The sequence below is a fragment of the Ochotona curzoniae genome, unplaced genomic scaffold (genome assembly GCF_017591425.1).
Source record: "Ochotona curzoniae isolate NIBS_2020 unplaced genomic scaffold, NIBS_Ocur_1.0 contig_4516, whole genome shotgun sequence".
Lineage (NCBI taxonomy): Eukaryota > Metazoa > Chordata > Mammalia > Lagomorpha > Ochotonidae > Ochotona > Ochotona curzoniae.
Genome location: NW_024466313.1, coordinates 1,495,406 through 1,518,045, shown reverse-complemented (window position 1 = coordinate 1,518,045; position 22,640 = coordinate 1,495,406). Strand labels below are relative to the sequence as shown.

The following is a 22,640-nucleotide window of genomic DNA, read 5'->3' as shown; positions in this document are numbered from 1 at the left end:
TATGCTGTGTACATTTCAGCCAGCCCCCACAGCCACCAATGAAGACCGTTCAGAGAGCAAACTAGTACTTGGTAGCTGAAAAATGCCCCTGGTGTTCCTGGACTGCTCCAGGTAAGTTAAGGATCAGGCATGGCGGAAGGAGAAGTTGTTGAGGTGTTGTTGGAGAGGGAACTGGCCCCGTCTACCAAGAAGGTTTGCTTCTGTAAGTACAGTCCTGGTGGCAAGTGACTGATGGAGAAGATGGCCAGCCCTCTTCCGTTTTCAAGAGTGCGGTCATGGGGGGTCAGCACTGTGCCTTAGCATAGAAAGCTGCCACCTGAGACATCAACATTCCATGTAGACACTGATTGAGTCCTGGCTGCTCCACTCCCAATTTAGCTCCCTGCTCATGGCCTGGGAGAGCAGCATAAAATGGCTCAAGTACTTGGGCCGCTGTACCCACACAGGAGACCTGGAAGAAGCTCCTGGTTCCTGGTTTCCGATCTGGCTCAGCTCTGCTGGCCATTGCAGCCATCCAGGGAGTGGAGCAGCAGATGTAAGAATTCACAATTTTCTCTGTCTCTCTCTTTCCCTTTTCCCTCTTCCATCCTCCCCCCAACCCCTGCTTAACTCTGCCTTTTGAATAAATAAATAAAACCTTGAAAAATAAATCTGTCATGAGGAGGAACAAAGTCACACCCTAGACCAAGGACCCACATCCTGTGACCTCACAGGTCTTTGAAATTCTGCTTTGAGAATGAATTCTCATATGCCATAGGAGCAAATCCTGAATGCATGAGCCACCATGCTTGTGTCATCCTGCCTCCCTGACATAGGCATCAGCCATCTACTGTCCCACTGTGAGGTCCTTAGGCCTCTCCTTTCTTGCACCCCTCAGCAAAGGCTGTGGTCCTCCACTCCACAGGGCCTGTCAGTGTCAAGATAACAGCACCATGAAGCTTGCAAAAATATCCCAGTTATGTGGGTCTCCAGGTAACAGGAAATCATGCATCAACCTGGGAGAGTCTTGACTCCATGTTCCCACCCTGGCCCAGGATTGCATGTCAGCCCCAGCCCCACTAGCCTGAGGGCACAGCAGCATTAGTGTCCAGGTGCCTGCGAGAATCTCAACTTCCCCATCCACTTTCCCATACCTGAAGATGGAGACAGCGAGAGATCAAAGGAGAAGGAAGTTGATGCTCTAGCGCTTGCATCACACCTTTCTTCTGCTTTCAGAGCAAAGAGCAGCACATGTCTCACTTTGCTTTGGATTCAGAACATTGGATGTACTCCCTAGTCAGCATCATTCCACATGTGAGGGTGCTTCCAAAAGTCTGTGCGAAGAAGGGTTTAGAAGACATGTCTTTCAATGCGAAACTTCCTCAAGTTCACGTATACAAGGGGGTCTTTGAAAAATGCAGGGAAAATGCTAATCAGAAAACTATGCACAGATTTCAAAAAGTAAGCTTATCTGTAAATTCAGTTTCTTCACAAGATTTCTGAAGTGCTGTCAGACACAATCTGCCCGAAGGAGAGATTCTGGCATGAAGTCATGGGGGTGTTAAGGAAAGGAGGGGATCCTCACAGAATGGGCCCAGGTGCTTCTGGGAACACTCTGGACTCAGGGACAGAGCAAGGCCATGCATTGCCTCTGTTCTCAGGGGTCCTGTGCCCTCTGGGCCAACCCTGGCCTCCTCCACTCAGGTAAAGCAATGATGACACTGTGACCTTGTGACAAGAAAGCTTCGCTCCCCTCCCAGGTATTGCATGCACTCATCCTTTTCTCTCAGCCTTGAATGAAGCTAGGAATCTTCTCTCCTGAAATCACATATCTTGCTGGGAGATGGTATATGTAAAAGTGACCTGAAACTTGAAAGGATGTAGGCAGCAAGTGCCTCTTACACTTAGTGTGATGTGAACTTTGACCTGCTTAGCTTCTTGAGGGGAAAAACAACACAAAGCAAAACAAGGAAATGGAAGGTTAACCATCCTGGAGATCAACAGAGATAACTTGGTGGTCCTTGCTTTGACAGTGACACTGCAGCTTTAAGACCTCACTAGATACAATCTTGGTTAGGGCTGTGTGTCAGAGGGAGGTGTGAAGAGGGCAGGTCTATTATTTGCTAGTCCTCAGCACTGCACTTCTCAGAAACAAGGGGAAGGGGAGAAGATGTCAAGTATGAAATTAGTCCAACAAGGGTTTTATGTCTTTCTTTGAACCATAGGCATCTGTTAATACAAATTTAAGTTCAATGAATCTACTAAAAATGCTATTTCTACATCTCTCCTGTGTACCTATGGCATCATTGAGAATGGCACTTAAAGTGGGCCATGTCTACACCTATCTGTCGCCTCCATCTCATGTGGATTAACGGCATGCACGGTGTGTGAAAGTGTTCCAAGGATACAGTAGCTGTGGATGTCACTGTGGGAATGTCAGAGAGAGAGAAGGAAAGCCGGAGGAAAGGGATGTGAGAGAGGGAAAGGGCAAATGACAAGACAGGCAGGATGAAGAGAGGGGGAACTGAGAAGGACCTTGGCGATCAGGTGAGCGAACTGGTTCAGTGCAGGCTACATGCCAGGCTCACTGAGAGACCACAATCATCCTGAGTCAGCTGAGAACACTGAGGCCACAGCAGCTGAGGCTCCTGCCCAAGGGCAGCCACGTGAAGCTGGACACAAGCCCCTGTTCCACCTCCCCAGTCCTGTCTGCAGTCCTGAGGGAGCAGTCCCCCACCTAGGACGCACTGGGGCACCCATGAGCACCCTCCACCCGCAAGCAGAAGAGGCACCTGTTCTAGGACCTGGGCTTTGACACACTGGCTCATGATAACTTAAAAAGAGAGCACCAGAACTCGTGTGTCATGTATATTCAGTTTGATTCAATGCGTGAAGATGTTGATTGTGGAATCCAGGCACTATAGAAACAGTCAAAATTATGCCAGCTTCTACTAGGTTTTGAAAGTATCTTTAAGGGGCCCAGCAGGCTAGGACACTGCATACTATGTCAACATCCCATGTCAGAGCACAGATTGGAGTCCCAGCCACTCTTTTTCTGCCCCCAGCTCCCGGATAATGTACTTATAAGGTGGCAGAACTATAGCTCAAGTACTTGGGAGCCACTGCCACCCATGGGGGAGGCCCAGATGGAATTCTGGGCTCCTGGCTTCAGCCTGGCCCAGCGCTGTCTGTGGTAGCCATTTGGGGAATGAACTCTGTCACTCTCAGGGTCCTCCCACTGCCGTGTGTGTGTGTGTGTGTGTGTGTGTGTGTGTGTGTGTGTGTGCGTGCGCACACACCTCTCTTTATCATTCTGCTTTCCTTAAACAGGCTTAGCACGGTTATATTAGACTCTGTAACCCAGCGGGAACGGGAAAGCTCAATGCTCAGGGATGGTTTCCTCGTGTGCTGTTCAATTTGGGGTTTGTGAGTTCATGACGAGCCGAGCTTCATCCGGGAGAAGCCTCGTGGGTTTACCTGATGTCAATCCTTCCAGATTACGTTAACGTCCCGTGGCTGGATTTCTTGGGCCTCTGGCCTTTCCACATCCTCCTGTGGTCATGACTCTCGTTCTTTGTCTTACCCTCTCATAGCCACAGAATGCAGGTTTAGAGGTATTCATTGTATGCTGTTCAGAGTCTAAGTGGTTTACAGCATGGAGTGGGGGTCTTATATCACCATCGCCAACAATAGCAGCTTCCGACTAAGTTTTGAAGTGTTGGAGAAGATATTTGAGAAGCTTCTGAAATACATGTTTGCATTCTCTCAGTCAACAGAGATCAGTAGAAGCTATAGCTGCCTTCCATAGCTATGGGAGACCAGCAGGTTTGAGGTGTCCTCATAAGGTCCGCAGGGTTTATAATCACTGTGGTAGATGACCATGGCAAGAAATGATTGCAAGCATTGGTTAGTAATGGTAAGCTAGCTAATGTTGAACATTTCCTCTCTGGGGTCAGAAATTATGATTAGAAATGTTAGCAATCGCAGTAGGAGAAGCAAAATTCTCAAGGTTGATTCTCCTCCCCTGACTAATCAGCAGGTGAGGTCATTCCCAGGGTGTTCTGAAGGTCATGGTCAAATCCAGTGACTCACGTCTGCCCCCAGCAGGATATGAAGAGCACAACATCCTGTGGCCACAGACAGAGCAGCAGTGTGTCTTTCCTGTGCTCCTTGAGTCTAGCTCTATTTTTTCCTAGCCCTTCACTTTATCTTGCTCACAAAGCTGGTCCAGCAGTTTCCTGGAATGCATTTTATTTGCACAAGACATCTCCTCCCGCTCAAGTGCACGGAGTGTCGTGGTGGGGAAGCGAGAGCCCTGCCCTGCTGAGCAGCTGTTTCCTCCTCTGCTCTTCCAGTCCCTGCGATGATCACGTCCTATCCCAACACCACCCTGGCCACTCAGGGGCAGAAGAAGGAGATGAGCTGCACCGCCCACGGTGAGAAGCCCATCATTGTCCGCTGGGAGAAGGAGGACAGGATCATCAACCCCGAAATGGCCCGCTACCTCGTGTCCACCAAGGAGGCCGGGGAGGAGGTGATCTCCACGCTGCAGGTAACAGTGGGACGAACGTGAGGGCGTGCAGCACGCTCCACGGGGAGGGCGAGTGCCTGCCTGCACAGCAGCGGGTGTGAGCGGGCGATAAACAGCTGATGGGCTGTTGGAACTTACTTAGGAAGCACTCATCTCCCCCTTCACGCATTCACCGAGATGACTGCACGTCCTTCGCAAACACGCTTCATCTCAAGTGTTATCAGGAGTTAAATTAGTATGAACATGGCAGGGAACCTAGCTGTAACATAATAAAAAAGAAGAAATAAGTTGTTGTAATCACAGTAATTCCTAAAGGATGACAACATATGCTGTGTGCATGGTTCAGCCTCCTATAAAAAGAAGCATTTGATGGGCCTTGGGACAAAAATTTTGTAGGGAGAATTATTTTGCTTCTTAGGAAAAAAAAAAAACTCTAATGTTAAAAAATATATATCTGTCCTGAGTACCGAATCAGAGAAGCTAACAGAAGAGTGTAGTTTGCCCGTGAGTTTTAGCATTCCTGGGGCTGGGTTAACTGAGAGGAGGAAAGGACGGTGCAGCACACAACATCTGGGGTCCCCTCAGCGGGGCACACCCCTGGAGGCTGTCTGTAGCATGGCCATGCAGGGGGCCGTGCAGGGTGGGACCCAGACTGCAGTGCCCTTATCTCAATGTCGTGCAGGGAGGGGTTGCAAGATTCCCTGGGCATATCAGATTCACAGATGCCCAAGCCCCCCACACAGAAAAGCCCAGCTCTGGGGCGGAACCCACCAGCCATTCTGTTCACTTGGTACCTGCTCTAATTTACATACAATGCCTACCACTATGTTAACATGGCTGAAAAGGTTGGTTGCCCATTCTGTTTCTAGGATGGACAAAAGTCCATGCATATTCATGAGGCACAGTTTTTTCCCCAAATACTTTCGATCATTGTCTGATTGAATTGCCAGAGGCCAATCCTGTGGATGCCAGGACCCACTGTACTTGTAGATCTGGTTTCTTAGACAGCCTGGCCCATATTTCTCCAACATGAAAAAGCAAAATGTGCCACCCTGGTCTCAGGGTGTGGTGTACTGACACACAGACCCTGGGTGTCCATGCTTTCCATCTGCATGTTCTTGGTGGGAGTGAGGGAATTACACTCAGGGCAGGGGTGCCTGTGTGTGACTGTGTGACGCCAGTTACTGTGCATATCTGTGTGTGTGTGTCTGTGTATATATGTGTGCACTTGTGTGTCTCCGTGTGCCTGTGTCTGCGTGTATATCTATATGCCTCTGTGTTTGTGTGTATGTGTAGGTCTGATTGAAAGCCAGTGTGTATGTTTGTGTAACTCTCTCTGTTTGCCATTGACTGTGTATGTTACCTATATATGTATCTGCGTGTGTATGTGTTATGGGTTTCCGTGTGTTTGTGTCTGTACGTGTGCATCTTCTGTGTGTACCTGTGTGTGTATCTGCGTGTGTGTATGTGTTGTGGGTTTCCATGTGTTTGTGTCTGTTCGTATGCATCTTGTGTATGCGTCTGGGGATTTGTGCAGGAGCACTCGGGTTATTTTGGAGAAGTATAAGAGTGGAGAGAAAATTCTGCAGCCCCAAACCGTTTCAGTTGCTCCTGATGCCATGTTGCTCAGAGAGAGGAATTTCTTTCTGCTTCACACACAGATCTTGCCAACTGTGAGAGAAGACTCTGGCTTCTTCTCCTGCCATGCTATCAATTCGTATGGGGAAGACCGTGGAATCATCCAACTCACAGTGCAAGGTAGGAAGAAGCAGCCCTGGAGAAAGGTATTAGAGCCATTTCCTGCAGGAAGTGCAGCCTCAGATACCAGGGCGCTGATCATGCCATCTCGTCACACTTTCTCATCTCAGGAAAGGGTGGATATACATGGAGTGTGTGAACCCATATTATTCAGAGCCTCAGATTCCATCCAAGTGCAGCCCTCGAATTCAGGGGCAAAACCTCTAAGAGACAGAGGCAGATGGCAGATCAGTGGCCTGGTGTGAGTGAAGGGATCTAAACATGCGATGGTCAGTTCCCAAAGAGCTCAATATGGGTCCTTGTGTGCTTTCACCAGGAAGCCGTGTGGCAGCAGGGCAGTGTCCCCTCTGGGTCTGGCCTGGTTCTATCCATGCCGGTCATCTTCTAGAATCTGATCATAAAAACAAGCTGCGCCCGTGCTCACTTGTCATGTGCAGTGACCCTGCCTTTCTGTTCCTGGCACAGAGCCCCCAGACCCACCCGAGATTGAGATCAAAGACGTGAAAGCACGCACCATCACACTCAGGTGGACCATGGGCTTTGACGGCAACAGCCCCATCACGGGCTACGACATTGAGTGTAAAAACAAATCAGGTAAGTCCCAGATGTCTGCCTGCTGCTCTGTCTTCTCTCCTGATCCTCTCACCTATGAGAGAACACCTTGATTCCTGGGCACTAGGTGGGCTGGGGGGATGACTCGCTGTCCCTGCTCCCCCACTGACCTCAACACCAACCGCAGCCAGGAGCAGTGTAGGGTTCTGCTGAGCTTACCCTCCCTGGTTCTCCTGGGTCAGCTGGGACCTCAGCTCTGCTTCCCACTAGCCTCTCGTTGGCCCATTGACTTGTGGAAAGTGGCTGACTAAACCTTTTCTGCTCTGCCTGTCCTCCTTCCCCTGTGGACAAAGGCACTAGCACAAAGCCTGCATGACGTCTTCGGGAGGAGCCACATGCCAGGATTTGTGCAGATTAGAGCCATGCTCTCCAGTGACAAGCACCGAATTTGCAGCCTCTCCCAGGGATGGGCAGGGATTGAACAAAGCCAGGTCACAGACACAGACACCTATACCCAGGGGACGCTCCCCCATGCGTGAAATGCGCCCAGCCTTCAGGTCAGGTGTACCCAACAACGTCTTCCGGAGGCAGCCCTACAATCACTTTGAACTTCATGATCCACTGGTCTTGGGCAGAATCCCATCACCGTGGCCCCTGTTGGTGAAAGTCATGAGGAATGAGAGCCCTGTCAGCAAGGGGGCAGGGTGTAATACAACTCTTGGAGACCACAAATCCTTACACTCTTGCTTTCTGGGCACTGCACATTACTGTCAATTACACTATGGTGACCTATTTAGTATCCTTTGAGCTGAGCTGTAGTAACAAATCAGCCTCAAGGCAGCCAGAAGAGACAGGTCAAGAGCGGAGAAAAATTTCTGTAAGAACAGGCCAGGGGCAGCAGCAGGGAGCAGTGGAGGTGGGACAGCTGAGAGGAGGGAAGGGATGGCCAGGAAGGAATTGGGGACAGCAGTATTTGGGGATTAAGAATACGCATCAGATCAGGGATTCAGAGTGAGGGAAAACAGCTGAGATTTGCTCAAATGCACAGAAGAGGTGGCTTTGTCCAGTGGGCTACAAGCAGAAACCCATAATGGGTGTTGTGCACACACAAGCCCAGAGCAAGCCTTCCATGAGATGCCATGTGGCTCTGGGCTGCACTTGCCATCAGGAAATGACAGGGACCTGGATGAGCGTGGCCAAGGGCCAGAGGGATGCTTTGGCTTTGTTCTAAAGAAGTAGGTCAGGATGCAGCCTAAGAAGTTCTGGGGCTCAGGTCTTACAGAGAATGCTGTTGAGGTACAAAGCAGGCACATGGGGGTGGCCTGGAAATGGTGCCCATCATGAGAGTTCAGGGGAGACACAGATGAGCATGGTGAAGGAGCCTGTACAAACCCCCAGAGGGCAGGGAGGACCCTGGAAGTCCCATTGGCCGAGCTCTGGCTGCAGGACTGCAGCTGTGCTTGCTTGTGGCTTTGGCTCTTATAGGGAAGCAGATCTTATAGGGAAGCAGCTCGGACTCTGCTGTTTTGGGGAGGACCCAGTTAGTGCTGAGCTGTCAGACCTGGGAGAGCCCTGAGTCCAGCTGTTTTCTTCGCCTGCACACTCCCCTTCCTTCTACCAGCTCACCTGCAATTTGGAAGGCTCTCACTTCCATGCTGCTCCCTGACTGATATGCCCCTGTTTCTTGGACTACAAAATCTCCCCAGTCCCTAGGACTCCTTCTCAAGCCCTCCCATGGCTTCATCTCTCCTCACACCTGCAGGATGTCCACAGGTGTTATTGCCTCCATGTATATATGATTCTTAATGTATTAATTAAGTTCCTGATGCTGTCTGTTCCTAGTAAGTTCTCTCTCATCACTGTATCTATCCTTATCTCTTAATATAATTGATGAGTACAATCAAGAAAGGAACATTTAAAAAACACTTATTTATTTGAAAGGAATTATTACATTAGGGGAAAGAGAGATCTCATTCATTTATTGGTTCATTCCCCAAATGATCACAAGGGACCAGACTTGTGCAGGATGAAATCCACAGATCCTCCCACACCCCAAAAGCCATCCAGGTCTCCCGTGTGGGTGGCAGGGGCCCAAGAACTCAGGCCAGTCCATGCTGCTCTCTCAGGAGCGTTAGCAGAAGCAACCTGAACTCCAACTAGCGCTCCCATAGAAAGCTGTTTCATGTGCTGCATTATGATGGCGTTCCCAGGAAGAGGATATTTTAAAAACGCTTGGCTCATTACCTGTCATGGTCAGCATCGTAGAAGTGGGAGCATGCAGCTGCTCTCGAACATGAAGCCACCTCTCGTTAACCCCCCGTTCAAACTGCCATGTCTATCAGTTCATCCTCCTACTGTCCCATAAATTCCCTCAAACCAGGGACTCTGAAGCTGTGTGTCCTTGAGTCAGCAGCTCCTAGCGCATTGACTGGCAGATGAACAGGCTATCATCGACGTATCGTGTTGGACATCTCTGCGATTAGAGCTCAACCCTCCTTCACACACCAGAGCACAGCTGAGACTGAGAGAGAAGTGTCCATCCTCATATTCTCTGCTTCAACCAGGATCCCAAGAGCTCTGACATGTTCTTTCCTCTTCCGAGCTGTGGTCCCTGTTTGACCCTAAGGATAGTTGTCCCTGAAGGGGAAGAAGACAGAGAAAAATGAACTTTCTCTGAGTCCAGGTGCCAACTTGATGTATCTGGTCCTTCTCTGAGCCACCTCTGTGTTATTAAACCATTGTGTATTCCTGCCTCCAGAACCTTCCATCACCCTTACTTGCTCTGGTCTTTGACTTCTAATGGGAGTTTCTTCACTTCCATCTCCCCTCCTACGTTAGCCCTTGATGATTGGCTGTCCTTCAGCCAGCGCAGTGGAACTCACTAGCCATGCCAGCTGTGATTAGCTTCCTGGGCATTCCTACCAGGGGCTGTTTAGGTCTGCAGAGGCGGGAGAGGGACTGTGTAGTCCTTATCCCCTGGCATCCCTGTCCCCTCTGGGCAGACCCACAGAGTCCTGCCTACCATCCTGCTAAATGTCTCTGACAAATATTTTCCATCCCAAGTGTAAGCCTGGCCCTGTGCATCCCCCTGGCCTTATTTCCTACAAGCTTGTGAGTGTGGCACTAATTCTTTTTTAAAAGATGTATTTATTTCTTGTTGAAAGTCAAAGATATTGAGATAGGAATAGAGATGGTTCACTTCCACAAATGGACATGTTGGCCAGGGTTCAGACCTGGGCTGATCTGAAGCTGGAAGCCAATAGCAAGGAGCTTGATTGGAAGTGGAGCAACTTTCACTTGAACCAGTGCTTACATGGGATGCCAACACCTCAGGCAAAGTAGTAGCCCAGTTCCCTACCACATAGGCCCTGTGGTACTGATTCTTGAAGCTACATCCTGCAGGACCTGGGCTTCCTCTTCATGTTGTAAACATCTTCAGAAGCTCTCTCTTTGTGGGACAAGGCTGACATGAGATTTCCAAGTCAGTCCTTGCTGGAAACTTTCTCTCCATTGTTTGTCCCCCATTCAGCCACTCTCTTCTTCTCTTTCATCACTGGATTTTGATCCCAAATCTTCTGTTCCTACACGAAGTTCTTGCACTTCTGATCTTCTTTTAACTGCAGTATTCTCAGCTTCTGTGATTCATTATGCCCTAAGATGGCAGCATTCAAAACCGGTCTTTGAGTCATGTTTTGGGTCCTCAAGTTCAAAACAATCTCAACTCTACACAATAGCACCTAACTTTTCAAACTCATCACTGAAGGATAAAGTGATTAGCACTCTGCCCAAGATTTACAGGCCCCTGGATTTGCTGTTTATGGATTCAGCTATTAAATGTATGATGTTGTCTACCATGCTCCAGGCCCCGTGTTAGTGCAATATCATGAGCAAATGAATAGATACAACACTGAGTATGGCAAGTGCAGCAGGAGACATGGGCCATCCACCAAAAATTCATGAGTATAATGGACACCACAGATAGGGGCACTGGGAGGAGGGGATGCAGGTCCATTAGTCTTTCCAGAAGCCCACACCACCTTCCGACCATGTGTCCTGTGACAGCAGCTGCCCAGACTGGATGTAAGAAGTCCTGATTGACATGCTGACCCTGGGTTCAAATCCTAAACACACCATGTTCACGCTGGCATGGATTTTCAATGATGACTCTTCACACCTGTGGTTGGAAAACAATTCCTGCTATCAGGATTGGAAGTGAACTGATTTCAAAGACTGTAGCTGAGAAATGCATGGTTATTCAGGGTTCTAATGGATGTGGAAATGGGCGTACGTGGCCTTGTCTCAGCATTATCCCTCAACAATGTCACGTGCATAGAGATTTCCTGGTGCATAGACAGCATTCCAGTGCTGGCTACACTGTGGGTCATCTGGGGACTCTGTGGGAGTGCTAACATGTGCCATATCCCACTGCAGTGGCCTAAGTTTCTCCAACTGCATTCGTCCTCCATGACTCTCCCTGTCACCCACTCCCTGAACCCAGTTCACCTGAAGTCCCGGTCCCCCTGCAGCGTGGATAACGGGTGTGTGACATCTTGTCCCCTCTGATGGCCAACACTGCCAGAGTAATGGGAACATTGCATTGAGTATTCATGCGGGGGTGTGATTGGCTTTCCTTCTTTCTTTTTGTTTTTAATTCCTACTTGTGAAGTTTTCCATGGCAGAGGAAAAAAACTCATGTCTCTATTTCTTCTTTTTTGAAAAAACAAAACCCCAAAAGACTCCTGGGATTCTGCTCAGAGAACCAAAGATGTTTCCCCTCAGCTGAACTCGGCCACCATCATTGATATCCACCCTTCCTCCACCTACAGCATCCGCATGTACGCCAAGAACCGGATTGGCAAGAGCGATCCCAGCAATGAGCTCACCATCACCGCGGACGAGGCAGGTATGTGCCACCAGGCAGAGGACTCAGGTGCTTAAATGCAGGGTGGGACTGGTGACTGCAGCAAGAGAGGGTCTTGGATGCACCCTCTGCATAGTTCTGTGCCCTACCAAACACAGTGGCAGCAGCATTTAACCTCCTGCTTGGAGGATTTGGTTCAAAGTTCTCACATCTGAGTCTCACATCCAAGGGCAACAGCCTGGTAAGAGTAGTAGCACTGTGAGATTTTATAATTCTGCCATCTGGATGTGTGACAAGCAAGCTGCCTGGACAACTATGAGTGTGTTTCTGCCCTAGACTCCATGAAGCCCAAGTGTGGGAGGGAGACAAATAGCTCACCCAAGGGCACACAGGGGAAGGAGGGAGGTGCACTCTGCTGTTCTTTACGATGAAATGTGCTCGTGTTTTCCTGTTCCAAAATATATATATATATACTGTGGAGCATCTCCCACACAGTGTTGAAAGTATACAAGAGACCAAAAAGCAAAAGGCATGGCAGGGTCCACCAACCTCCTGCCTAGAGCTGACCTAAAGCCATGCAGTTGGAAGCTAGCATGCTGTGTTGTTCCTCACGCTCACATGCACACATGGTTGCAGTATGCTCACACATACCCATGCACACCAGCATGTGTTGGACACGTTGGATAACACCATGGCCCTCTTGTGGTTATGGGGAGAAACTGGCTGCTGCATTGAGCAGAAAGGCTGTGGTCAGTGGGTGCTGACTGGCCACCCAGTTGCTGGCTGGAATGGAGAAAACCCCCAAGGGGAACGGTAAGGACCCTGGCTCCTTCCTCGGAGGGTCCAGTCCCAAACCTTCCTTCATACCTTTGTTTTGTTGCTGACTCTTATAGTGGGATGGCTGTTCCTTATGTGGTAGATCTGGAAACTTAGTTTCAGATCCATTTCTTCCTCAAGACAGGGCCCTCCCATCATCCCCAGGAGAAAAATTTGAAGTTTGTGTCAACCCTCAGTTGGGGGTGCGCTTGCCTTTCTGCCGCCTCCTTCTGCTACCCTCATCAAAGCTGTTACCAACAGACCCCTGAACGGCCTTGCTCCTTAAAAATCCCTGCTGCTGAGACCTTTCTGCTATTCTAAACACTACTGTGACAAGCAACCTGCATCTTTCTTCATTCCCAGCTGATTTCCTTATGTTTTGTTTCAAGACGTAGGGCTACTGGGTCCAATCTAATGTAGCTTGCTAACCCCCGGGGTGTGTGGTCAGAGCTGCCCTCCAGACCACAGGCACCTGCAGAGCTGTCCTTCTTGAATTTACACACGGATGTCCAGTTCTTGAGGCTGGAAGACGGCAACTCCTGAAATCTGTTTGCAAGGCTGGAGGTCAGAGAGCTGTGAAAACAAAAGATTTCCTTCCCTTGACCCCTCATATCTATATTTAATTATCTCGGAGAAAGATTTTTCAAGATCATGAAGCACTTTACATTTTTTTTCATAAATAAGTGGGAAATGAGTATCAATAGGTTCCTGCCAAAGCTGAATGTTCTTTAAATATTTGCTTAAACCAACCACTCAACTTGTACAATTTTGCCATTGCTGGGTGGTTAGGGACAACTCAAGTTACACCCTCAGCCTGCTCCTCTCCATCCCTTTTCTAAGCTCATGCTGCCCTTGTCAGGCACTTCTGTATTTATGGCAGTGGCATCTGCAGCCACATCCCCAATGGCCACTGTATTTACTGTTGGTTTCCTCTCCTGCATGGCCTCACCTGCAGAGCTCAGTTGCCATGGCAGCGTCTCTCTCCCCAGCCAGGAGGCCAGGTGAGAAGCACGGGGCCAGGTCCCTGCACGGGGCAACTGCCTGGCATCTGCACAGAGACAGGCAGGCAGATGCCACTTCTTCAGGTCTCCTGCTGCCTCTTGGATTGTAGTGGGTTGCTAGCAGCAGGCCCTCAAACACATTTCATAGTCAGGCAAACTGAGGGAAAAGCAAGGAGGGGAGCTGACTAGAGCCCAGCAGACTGCAAAATAGAGCACGTCTCAGGGTCAGTGCAGAGCTGTCTGTGAGGGGCATGGGTTGGGGTGCAATAGTCCTACAGTAAACTCCTTTCCTTAGCACTGCTCCTGCGGCCGCTGCTGCTCCTGGCATCAAGGTCCAAAGACACATCCTTCTAGGAGTCACCCTAAAATGATCTTTCTCTGCTCTTCCCCTTCCTCATGGCTTCCTCCCAAGCATTGAGAATCCTGGGAAGGAAGCTTCTGGAAGCTGCAGACCCACTCATTGTCCCCAGCACCCGGGGACGCCTCTCAGCACTCCTTGGTGAGGAAGTGAAGCTGTGAGGTGCTTGGGCCTGGGGCTCCTCGTACTGCCCCTAGCCTGCCCTGTGGCCCCATCATCGCTGCCCAGCTGAGCCCCCACACCTTTGCCCTTGGGCTTCTTCTCCCATTTAAAAGGCCTGCCAAGCTCCAGATCTCCTTTCCTGTGCTCTTCCTTGGAAAGCCAAGATGCCCACCCATCGCTGTGTGCTGCTCCCCTGTCCCCTGAGTAGGGTTGGTACTCCCTTGCTCAGGGCTGGTACCTTCAGACAGCGATGCTGGGACATGGCCTTGTCTCTGCTGGCCATGCTGCTGCCCCTCAATCTCAGGGATTCTGTCTCCTTGTTGTATCTGGCATAGGAAGGTTGTGTGTATGTGTGTGGGGGGTGGATATTGAGAAGCAGTTGGAAGGGTTGCCTTGGGAATGGGCGTAACAGGGAGCATGTGTATATGCAGATGTCTACATGGAAGTGCGCAGGTGGGTTATGCGGGCGTGTGTGTCCGCATTGTTAAGAGTGTGTGAGCATGTGTTGTGAATATATGTGCAGACAAGCGTGTAGGTGCTTATGTGGGTTTGTCTGTCAGAGTGTGAGAGAGTGGGTATATGACCGAATGTTCATGTCTGCTCTATATTCCTGTGTTGAAACTCCGTCCACACTGCGTTGGTCTTGAGAGCTTCTGGAGTGGTTAGATCATGAGGAGGGCCACCTCGAGGGTGGGATCAGAGCACCCTCATGCAACAGGCCCTGGGAGAAGCTTCTCCACTGTGTGGAACATGAGTCCAGCACCCAGTGCACACAGTCTATAGCTTGATCTTTGACTCCCAGACTTACTCCTATAAGTCGCAGATCTCCATTGCTTGTCAGCCCCCCGCTTAGAACACTTTGGGAGAACAGCCAGCCTGGAGCCCAGGACCAGGGCTTCCTGAGGAAAAGTAGAAAAGGGTGAAGGGAGGATTGGGAAGCATCAGAGAGAGGCTGGCTTTGCAAGCACTGCTGGAAGCCAGGCTTCCCTAACACAGACCAGTGGTCTGATCATGAGCTGCCAGTCCAGGGCATCACAGGCCTGGAGCTGTGTTGGTCAGAGCGGGCCTGCTGCAGTGCACATCTGGTCAGTTAGCTGGCAATGGAGAAATCCTGGTGTTTCAGCTCAAAATCTAAGCTTTGGTCAGCTGAACAACAGGGGTCATGTGGCCGTGAACCCCCAGCTAGCCAGAATACCCACCTTCCTTTCAAAGTGATGACAACAAACTAGAGCCTGTGGGCTGAGGCTCACACACGAATCTCTAACAGAAGAGTTGGTACATCTTACAAAGGAAAGATAACAGGGACCAGGCGTGTATTCTCTTGCCCCTCGTTTGTGTTGGTCTTGCATCATGTGATCTGAGGTTTGGGTTCTGCTGCCTCACTGTAAATCTTCCTGGCACAGGAGTCATTGCCATTTAAATAGCACCTCTCCCTAATGCTGGAAAACCGCGTTGTCCTAACTCTGAGTTTGCTTCTGTGTGAACAGGCACAGAATCTGATTATTCCTCTTTAATACACTGGACCTCAGAGGACAGCCATTTAGCAAAGATCACAGCCTTTGGCCTGATCTATTCAACTGCCTCTAACTCTACTTCACCCCCAAAAGAAAAGGAAGTAGAGACACTGTCAGAGTTAGCAAGATCAGCTCTTAATGGACCACAGTGTGTCTGATGTGTCAGGACACAGCTGACCCATGCCAAAGACCAGTGTCCCCATTAGCAACTCACTCAGAGGTCACCTGTCACTTAGTGCCTTGGGATTGAGTTTGGGGTGGCTGATCTAAGCATCGTTTTCATGATGAATCTGCAAATAGAATGTGGAGTTTTAGTTATATGAGAGTGCATTGAAAAAAAAAAAACACTGAATTTTTATGGACTACCAGAGGATGTTGGGTATGGATTACGGGTGGACCATGACATGGAGTTGTTGGGTTTTGAAATGGCTTGTCTGCCCTGAAGAACTTCCTATGTGTACTGGGCTGGAGCTGAGGGAGAGGGGATGCAGTGTGTAGCTTAAGGATTAAGAGACACGGCCTGCTTATGACTGTTTTTGAAGGACTATACTATTGTAATAATATAGGGAAAACAGTAAGGGGAGGGGTCTTGTAAAGGGTGGAGGGGAAGTTTCAGAGCCTATGGAACTGTATCATAAAATAAAAAAGTAAACAGTAAGGTAAATTTTATTTTAAAAATTAAAAACAGAGAGAGAATGGCATGGCCATAAAGTTAGCAGTTTCCAAACGATAGTGTGACATCAGTATGGAATCCGTCACACAGCAGAGTTAGCTGCACGCTGTCCTTCTAGGAAGAAACTCCAGGCTAGCCCCCATGGAACTAAGCTGCCTTTGTCTCACTTCACCTTCGCTTGCTGGAAACTTCCATTCCAGAATGTTACAGAACTCTTCTGGAATGTTCTCCCTGCCCTCTCTCACCATTTTCAAGTCTTTGCATATAATCTTCTGCATAAGTCATATCCAGATAAACCTTTAATAAGTCAACCTACTACCCACTCTGGCAAACTTGGTCTCTCCTCCTTTTCTGGAAAGAGCGCATGTCAGCATCCAATTCTCCATGTGACTCATTGCTGTATTCTGTTCATGATGCCTATGGCACCTTCCAACAGGGACAGGGATTGCTGACTGTCTTGCTCACAGTGAGGCCCTAGACACCTGCTACAGTGTGTGGCACATGAAAGCTAAATTCATAATTAAGTAAATGGACTGCTTTTAAAAAAATCATTATTCAGTGAATTCAGTCTAGTCCCATTAGGGGAAAGCTATTATCTTGCTTTTCTTTCTTTCATCTTCTTTTTCTTTTTCTTGTTTTGTTTTGTTTTACTATCCACTGTCTCAGACACTTGTGTCCAATATAGAGACGATGCTTCTCATCTCTTTTCAACACATTTTTTCTTTTCTTTTTTTTAAAATTCCTGACCAACTTGCACGCTGTTAGGGGGCTCAGTATGGTGGTTCAAAGGAAAATCCAGCAGACATGATTAAATCAAGCATTCAGCTTCCCTACCTCCCTACCCATCCCCCATGTTGGGTGCCAGCTCCTCCCATCCATCCCCCATGTTGGGTGCCAGCTCCTCCCATCCATCCCCCATGTTGGGGGCCAGCTCCTCCCATCCATCCCCCATGTTGGGGGCCAGCTCCTCCCATCCATCTCCCATGTTGGGGGCCAGCTCCTCCCATCCATCCCCCATGTTGGGGGCCAGCTCTTCCCACCCATCCCCCCATGTTGAGGGCCAGCTCCTCCCACCCATCCCTCATGTTGGGGGCCAGCTCTTCTCCTCCAGTTTTCTCTCCATAAACATTACCCTTCAATGTGACAGTGAGCCCTAGGTGCCAAACTGTGCAGGAACCACTGCAAATTGCATATTGGAATCCTTTATCAAACCTCCCTCCAGCCTTTGCTTCACCCTTCCCACTCTCTAGTAGTCACCATTCTGAATTCCAATCAAGTGCTTTTTTTTTAAGTTAAAAAAACTTCTACATATGAATGGAAATGTGTAGGGTTTCCTTATGGTGTTCAGGACCTAGGATATGGCAGACCTTCCACAGATTCCTCAATAAGGAAAAGAGAGATAGAAATTTAGGAATTGCTTCCCTCATGGAGATGCCTGGACCCAGTCCAATGAATGATGAGGCCACAGGACTCTGGCTGAAGCCCAGTCATGCACACATGGAGAGGGAGAACTGTGGAAGCAGAGCGGAGGACTGAGTGAGGGCTCCAGACAGGAACTCTTGAGTGGTGGGCCTGGGGAGAAAAAACTGCAAGAAGCATAGACCCACTTCTGCCCTGGGCCAGGAGCTCTTGGGTTTCCTTAGAGACTGGTCCTGGCTGGGACTCAGGGTGTGTTTGGGAGTGGGCAGTGGCACAGAAACTTGAGCAGAAAGACAGGGTTCTGCCAGGGAGCTGAAGGTGAGAAGCTTACGATGTGTTCTGGGCTGACTCCCCCTTGAAAGTGGTAAATTTGAGGCCAGGGTTCATGTTTATGAATCACATAGGAACTGCTAGCTCAGAGGCTGGGCGACAGCCATGGAACCAGGCGAGAGAATGTGAGAACACCAACAAGAATGATGACACTGGGAACAGCCTGTGTGGACGAAGCAAGACAGGGAGCGAGGGCTCAGGAGAGGACACAGAGCCACCCCTCTCCTCCCCATCCCCTCTTCCCTTCATATCCACATCACTAAAGACAAATAGATCATCTTTCTCAGGAAGATGGCTTCGTCTCTTAAAATTTATCTTTACCATTCTCTATCAGAGACACCAGCCCCGGGACCTATGGGACTCACCTGCCCCATCTTCCCTCCAGGACGGGGCAGCTCTGAGTACCTTTTTCTCCTTGAATCTCAACACAGCATCTCTTTTCCCTGCTAGCAGTTCTTGCTCCTACCCTCTTCCAGTAAATCTGTTATCTCATACCATAATAGAATCTTGCACAAGCCTAAGGCTTTGCAGGCCGACTCTTCTGAGCTCAGCCCTTCCTGAGCCACTTGAGAAAGCCAGCATTACATCCGTAAATGACACCTCCAGGAGCCACTATAGACAGAATTTGGTTTCTGTTGCACTGCTTCCTAATCTACCCCCTTAGTTGCTCAACTTTGAGTTTGAATAATCAAATCATCAAAGATGCGATGAGGAGGTAGCCAATAGAGACACCCAAGACTCATTTCTCCAAAGAGCAAACCGACACGAGGATCCTGTTTATGTAGGAAAGCAAGCAGCTCTGCCCCAAGCGTGGGAGCATCTGTGCGGAAAGTATGTGTAGGCTCCTTACTGCTCTGGAAGTCCTGTCTAACGTACCTGTGGGTTTTTGGTCCTTGCAGCTCCCGACGGTCCACCTCAGGAAGTCCACCTGGAACCCATCTCATCTCAGAGCATCAGGGTCACCTGGAAGGTGAGCAAAGCCAGCCCTTGTACTCCTGATACATTCCTCACGGTGTCATCTCTGTGTTCCTGCCAAGACACTATCGTTGTAGTCCACACAATTAGATTGCAAGCCCTTTACTTAAAATCCGGCGCAGTCTCATGTTGCAGTATACATTGTGAGAGAGAATTGTGCTTGGGCAGTTTCGTCATTGTTGTAAACATAAGAGAATGCACTGACACCAGCTAAGGTGGTGATGGCAACATGGGGCATTAGAATCAGGGGGATCACCATTGTAGACATGGTCCACTGTTGACCAGACCATTGTGGCGTGACTCATGACTGTATTTATATTTTAATGTGTTTATGCCAGTTTCAGTGTCTGCAGAGGATAGTGGTATCTGTGTCTGCTTTTTTTAATGATTGGAATCTTGGCTGAGAACTTAACTACTGGCACCCATACACACAATACAGAGCTGACACCTCCACTCTCCAGCTTCAGTGGGGAAGGCTTCTGTCTTTCTTACATGTCCAGTGCCAACATGGCAGAGGGAGAAGACCAACATGTGCCTCAAGAAAGCCAATGAACTTCCTGCCCTGAAACAGGGACCTTGAATCAGCCTCTCCCAGGGCAGGGCAGAGCATGGCTGCAGGTGTAGAGTGGCTGCTGCTCAGTGGCGTGTGTGTGTGTGTATGTTTGGTGTTTGTGCCCCCTGCACCTGGGAGAGGAAGCAAGCTTTATCTGTAGAGTAGACAACAGCATCCCAAAGTACATTGATCCTTTGGCAGACGTGGTGTTCATAGCAAACTTGCTCCATGAAGGAAGCATGTCAATTTACATTTGAATATAAACCACCCCAAGGCAGACCTTGGGCACATCGTTCTCTCACGGATCTTTAAGTCAGTGGGTGAAGCTGCTTTGAGGATCAGACGCTATCTTAGATGCTGGAATTGGGTCAAAGCTGTCACGTTGCATTACTGCCCCAGTTCTGGGTTCATCTCGCTGTCCTGACTTCTTTCCTCACTCTCTTCATTGCGTTCTTACTTAGAGAGGAAGGGGGTCAACACGCATAGTAGGTCTTCGAATCACTCACGCTGTAACCACTTCGGACCTCATCCAGAACAACCGTCTGCTCCTTCTCTAACAGCACATCCTCCAGACAGTGGCCAAAGCCTGCGACAGAAGTGGATTTTTTTTCTTTGGATGGATACTGCCTTTAGTATTAACCCAGGTCAGCACAATAAGCCCCTTGGGTCAGCGCTCTTCTCCCCTGACCAATGAGTCCTGCTTCCAGCCGGCAGTGCTTTGCTACACACACAGTGCAGAATGAAAAGGATGAGCCAAGATGGAGTCTGCCTTGGGGAGCATAGCACTGCCTGTGTGCATCGCACATACTGCATCGCAAAGGCACTCAGCAAGCCCTTCCCCCTGCTCTCCAGCCATGTTCTAAAGGCTGGCTAGCTAAGTGCGCATTCTTGCAATTTGCCACTGAAAGAGAACAGGCATCAGCATGGCCTCAAATGCATCTGAGGCATCTGTGCACACAGCTTCTAGCTCCGATCGTAAACAGAGGAAATCTGTCAGGCCTGAAGAGGCTCTGTCATCTGCTCTGCAGAAATGAGCTGCATGAGTCAGCAAGTTGCAATTCAAGTTCTTCCTAGTATCAGTGGATGGGCATATAGGCTGTTAAAATGGAGCCTGGCTTTCCTTGGATTAGGACTGAGTGTGATATTTGCTTAGGAACGATGTGGCTTAGCACAGAGTGCCAGCGTGACTTGGTCACCTCACCCGCTGGCGTGAGCCTATGACCTCACACACTTAGCTCAACACTGTCTCTTCCTTGGCCTTGTCATGTCACTTTGCTTTGTCTGTGTAATGATCATGTAAAGAATGCTGTTGATACATCCAAAATGCATGCTATTATGCAAAGTTGAAAACATGTGCTACTTGGGGTTTAAATGTCCTTGTTTGTCAGAACGTGCATTTTGTCTTTGGAGACCCACAAGGGAAGGGAAAGAAGGAAGGATCCAAGACGAAGGAGGAGATTCATCTTAGCAAGGCAGGGTGGGAATTCTGGGAGCACACGTGAGAACCATCAGAAGCAGGACACACACTCTGAGGAGAGATAGAGGAAGAGAGAATGGCGCTGTGGAAAGCAGTGTTGGAGCCTCGAAGCCTCTGGAGTGCGTGGAACACTCCAGTGATGGGAGATAGAATCAGATGCACCTGCCGCTCTCCAAGCCAAGCCGCAGTGACAACACTTTTCATTGAACAAAACAAGAGACTTTCCCATTTGAAAGATCTCAGATCTAAACATGCTCACATCTAACAGGCGTTGGTCGTAGCTTACCAACTGCAGACCAGCCCTGCAAGTATTAATGCAAGATGAAGACCCAGAGAGAGCTCTTAAATGCCTTGGCATGAGGAAAATACAAACAGAGTAGCGCTGTAATGGGAATTCAAGAGGTAGTGGAAGGGGAGGTGGGTGGAGCCTGCACTTGATGGCAGGTCACAAGTTGCCAGGCTACCACGCTGGGCCCAACCTTGCTTTTATTTCATTTAGATCGCTTCCACCTCCTCCCTTTGCAGCCTTGGGAAAGGACCCAGGATATTGCAAAAGTAGCCCCAGAGGCCCCGTGGAGCTGTGGTGTTTCCTGGCTGGGGTTCCTGGGACAGCTGTCATGACAAGCATTTGCTCTCCCCCAGTTTAGTACATGGGGGAGCCTAGCTTTAGAGGAACTTGCCCAAGATCCCCAGGCTCACGGCTCAGATTGAAAACCCTTACTCACGCCAGCCTGTTTGACCACCTGGGTTACAGGCAACAAATCAGCTGAAGAAAACGACAGGTGGAGATTTTAGCTGGTACTCAGTAACATTCACTGAGTCTGAATACCCTTTAGTTATCAGCCCTACCTCATATTGTAAGTTTTGCACAACTCCTTTGAGTGTAGGGAAGAAAGGCAAGATGCATGTTTATTTTTGCCTGCACTCAGTTTATTTCCAGACTGTAGCCTTCACATCTTCCAAGTTATGTTAACCTGGAGTCGTAGGATGACAATGTCTTTTCCTCTGTAAACCGGAATTCAAAAGGTGATTTTTTTTTCTCGAGTAAGCGTTTACTTTTAAAATTGTTTTGTTATTGTCTGTGATATAGTTTGGTTGGTACAGGAGTCCCCGCCTTTCCCTCCTCCCGCTCCGCCCTGCCCCTGCCTTGGTATTGTCACAGCAGTACAGTCCTCCAGCCACAGTTCCAAATCCAGCGTTCTCCTGCCCACGGGCGCGGAGGCATTGTAGGCCTAGGCAAAGGCAGAAAGGGTGACTGTTTTTTTTTTTAATATTTTACTTATTTCTTATTTATCAGCTTTAATCCTCAACCATGAATACTTTCAAAGTTTGAGTTTGCTTTTATGAACAAATCTATTAGTTCTAGTGTTGGTTTTACATCAGCTTTACGAAGACCCCACGGCCCACAGATAAGTCCGGAGTGGCAGCCATTTTCTGATGAGTGAGCCTGGCCTTGGCCCCTGTAACAAGCAGAGGGAAGCAGGCATGATTGCAGAATCTCTGGTCATTGTCTAGAGGAGGATTGCTCTCTCAGCTTCTTCATGGGACCAACATATATTGGCACCTCGAGGGCTGAGGGCATCCCCGGGGACTCACAATTCCCTCAGTGTCAAAGATATTTGCTGCATAAAAACATGGAGTGTTTGTTCCTCTGAAATTTTAGGTTATAGGGAACCTTTCA

At 49.1% G+C, this 22,640-nt stretch overlaps 1 protein-coding gene across 1 annotated transcript in view; it reads left to right on the top strand.

Moving 5' to 3' along the window:
- Window positions 1-22,640, top strand: part of DSCAM (DS cell adhesion molecule) — a 600,899-nt gene that overhangs the window by 470,798 nt on the left and 107,461 nt on the right. Inside the window, exons 12-16 of the mRNA XM_040986640.1 lie at window positions 4,335-4,531; window positions 6,172-6,268; window positions 6,734-6,862; window positions 11,556-11,723; window positions 18,854-18,924. Of these exons, the coding sequence (XP_040842574.1) occupies window positions 4,335-4,531; window positions 6,172-6,268; window positions 6,734-6,862; window positions 11,556-11,723; window positions 18,854-18,924 (662 nt within the window). The remainder of the gene's footprint in view (window positions 1-4,334; window positions 4,532-6,171; window positions 6,269-6,733; window positions 6,863-11,555; window positions 11,724-18,853; window positions 18,925-22,640) is intronic.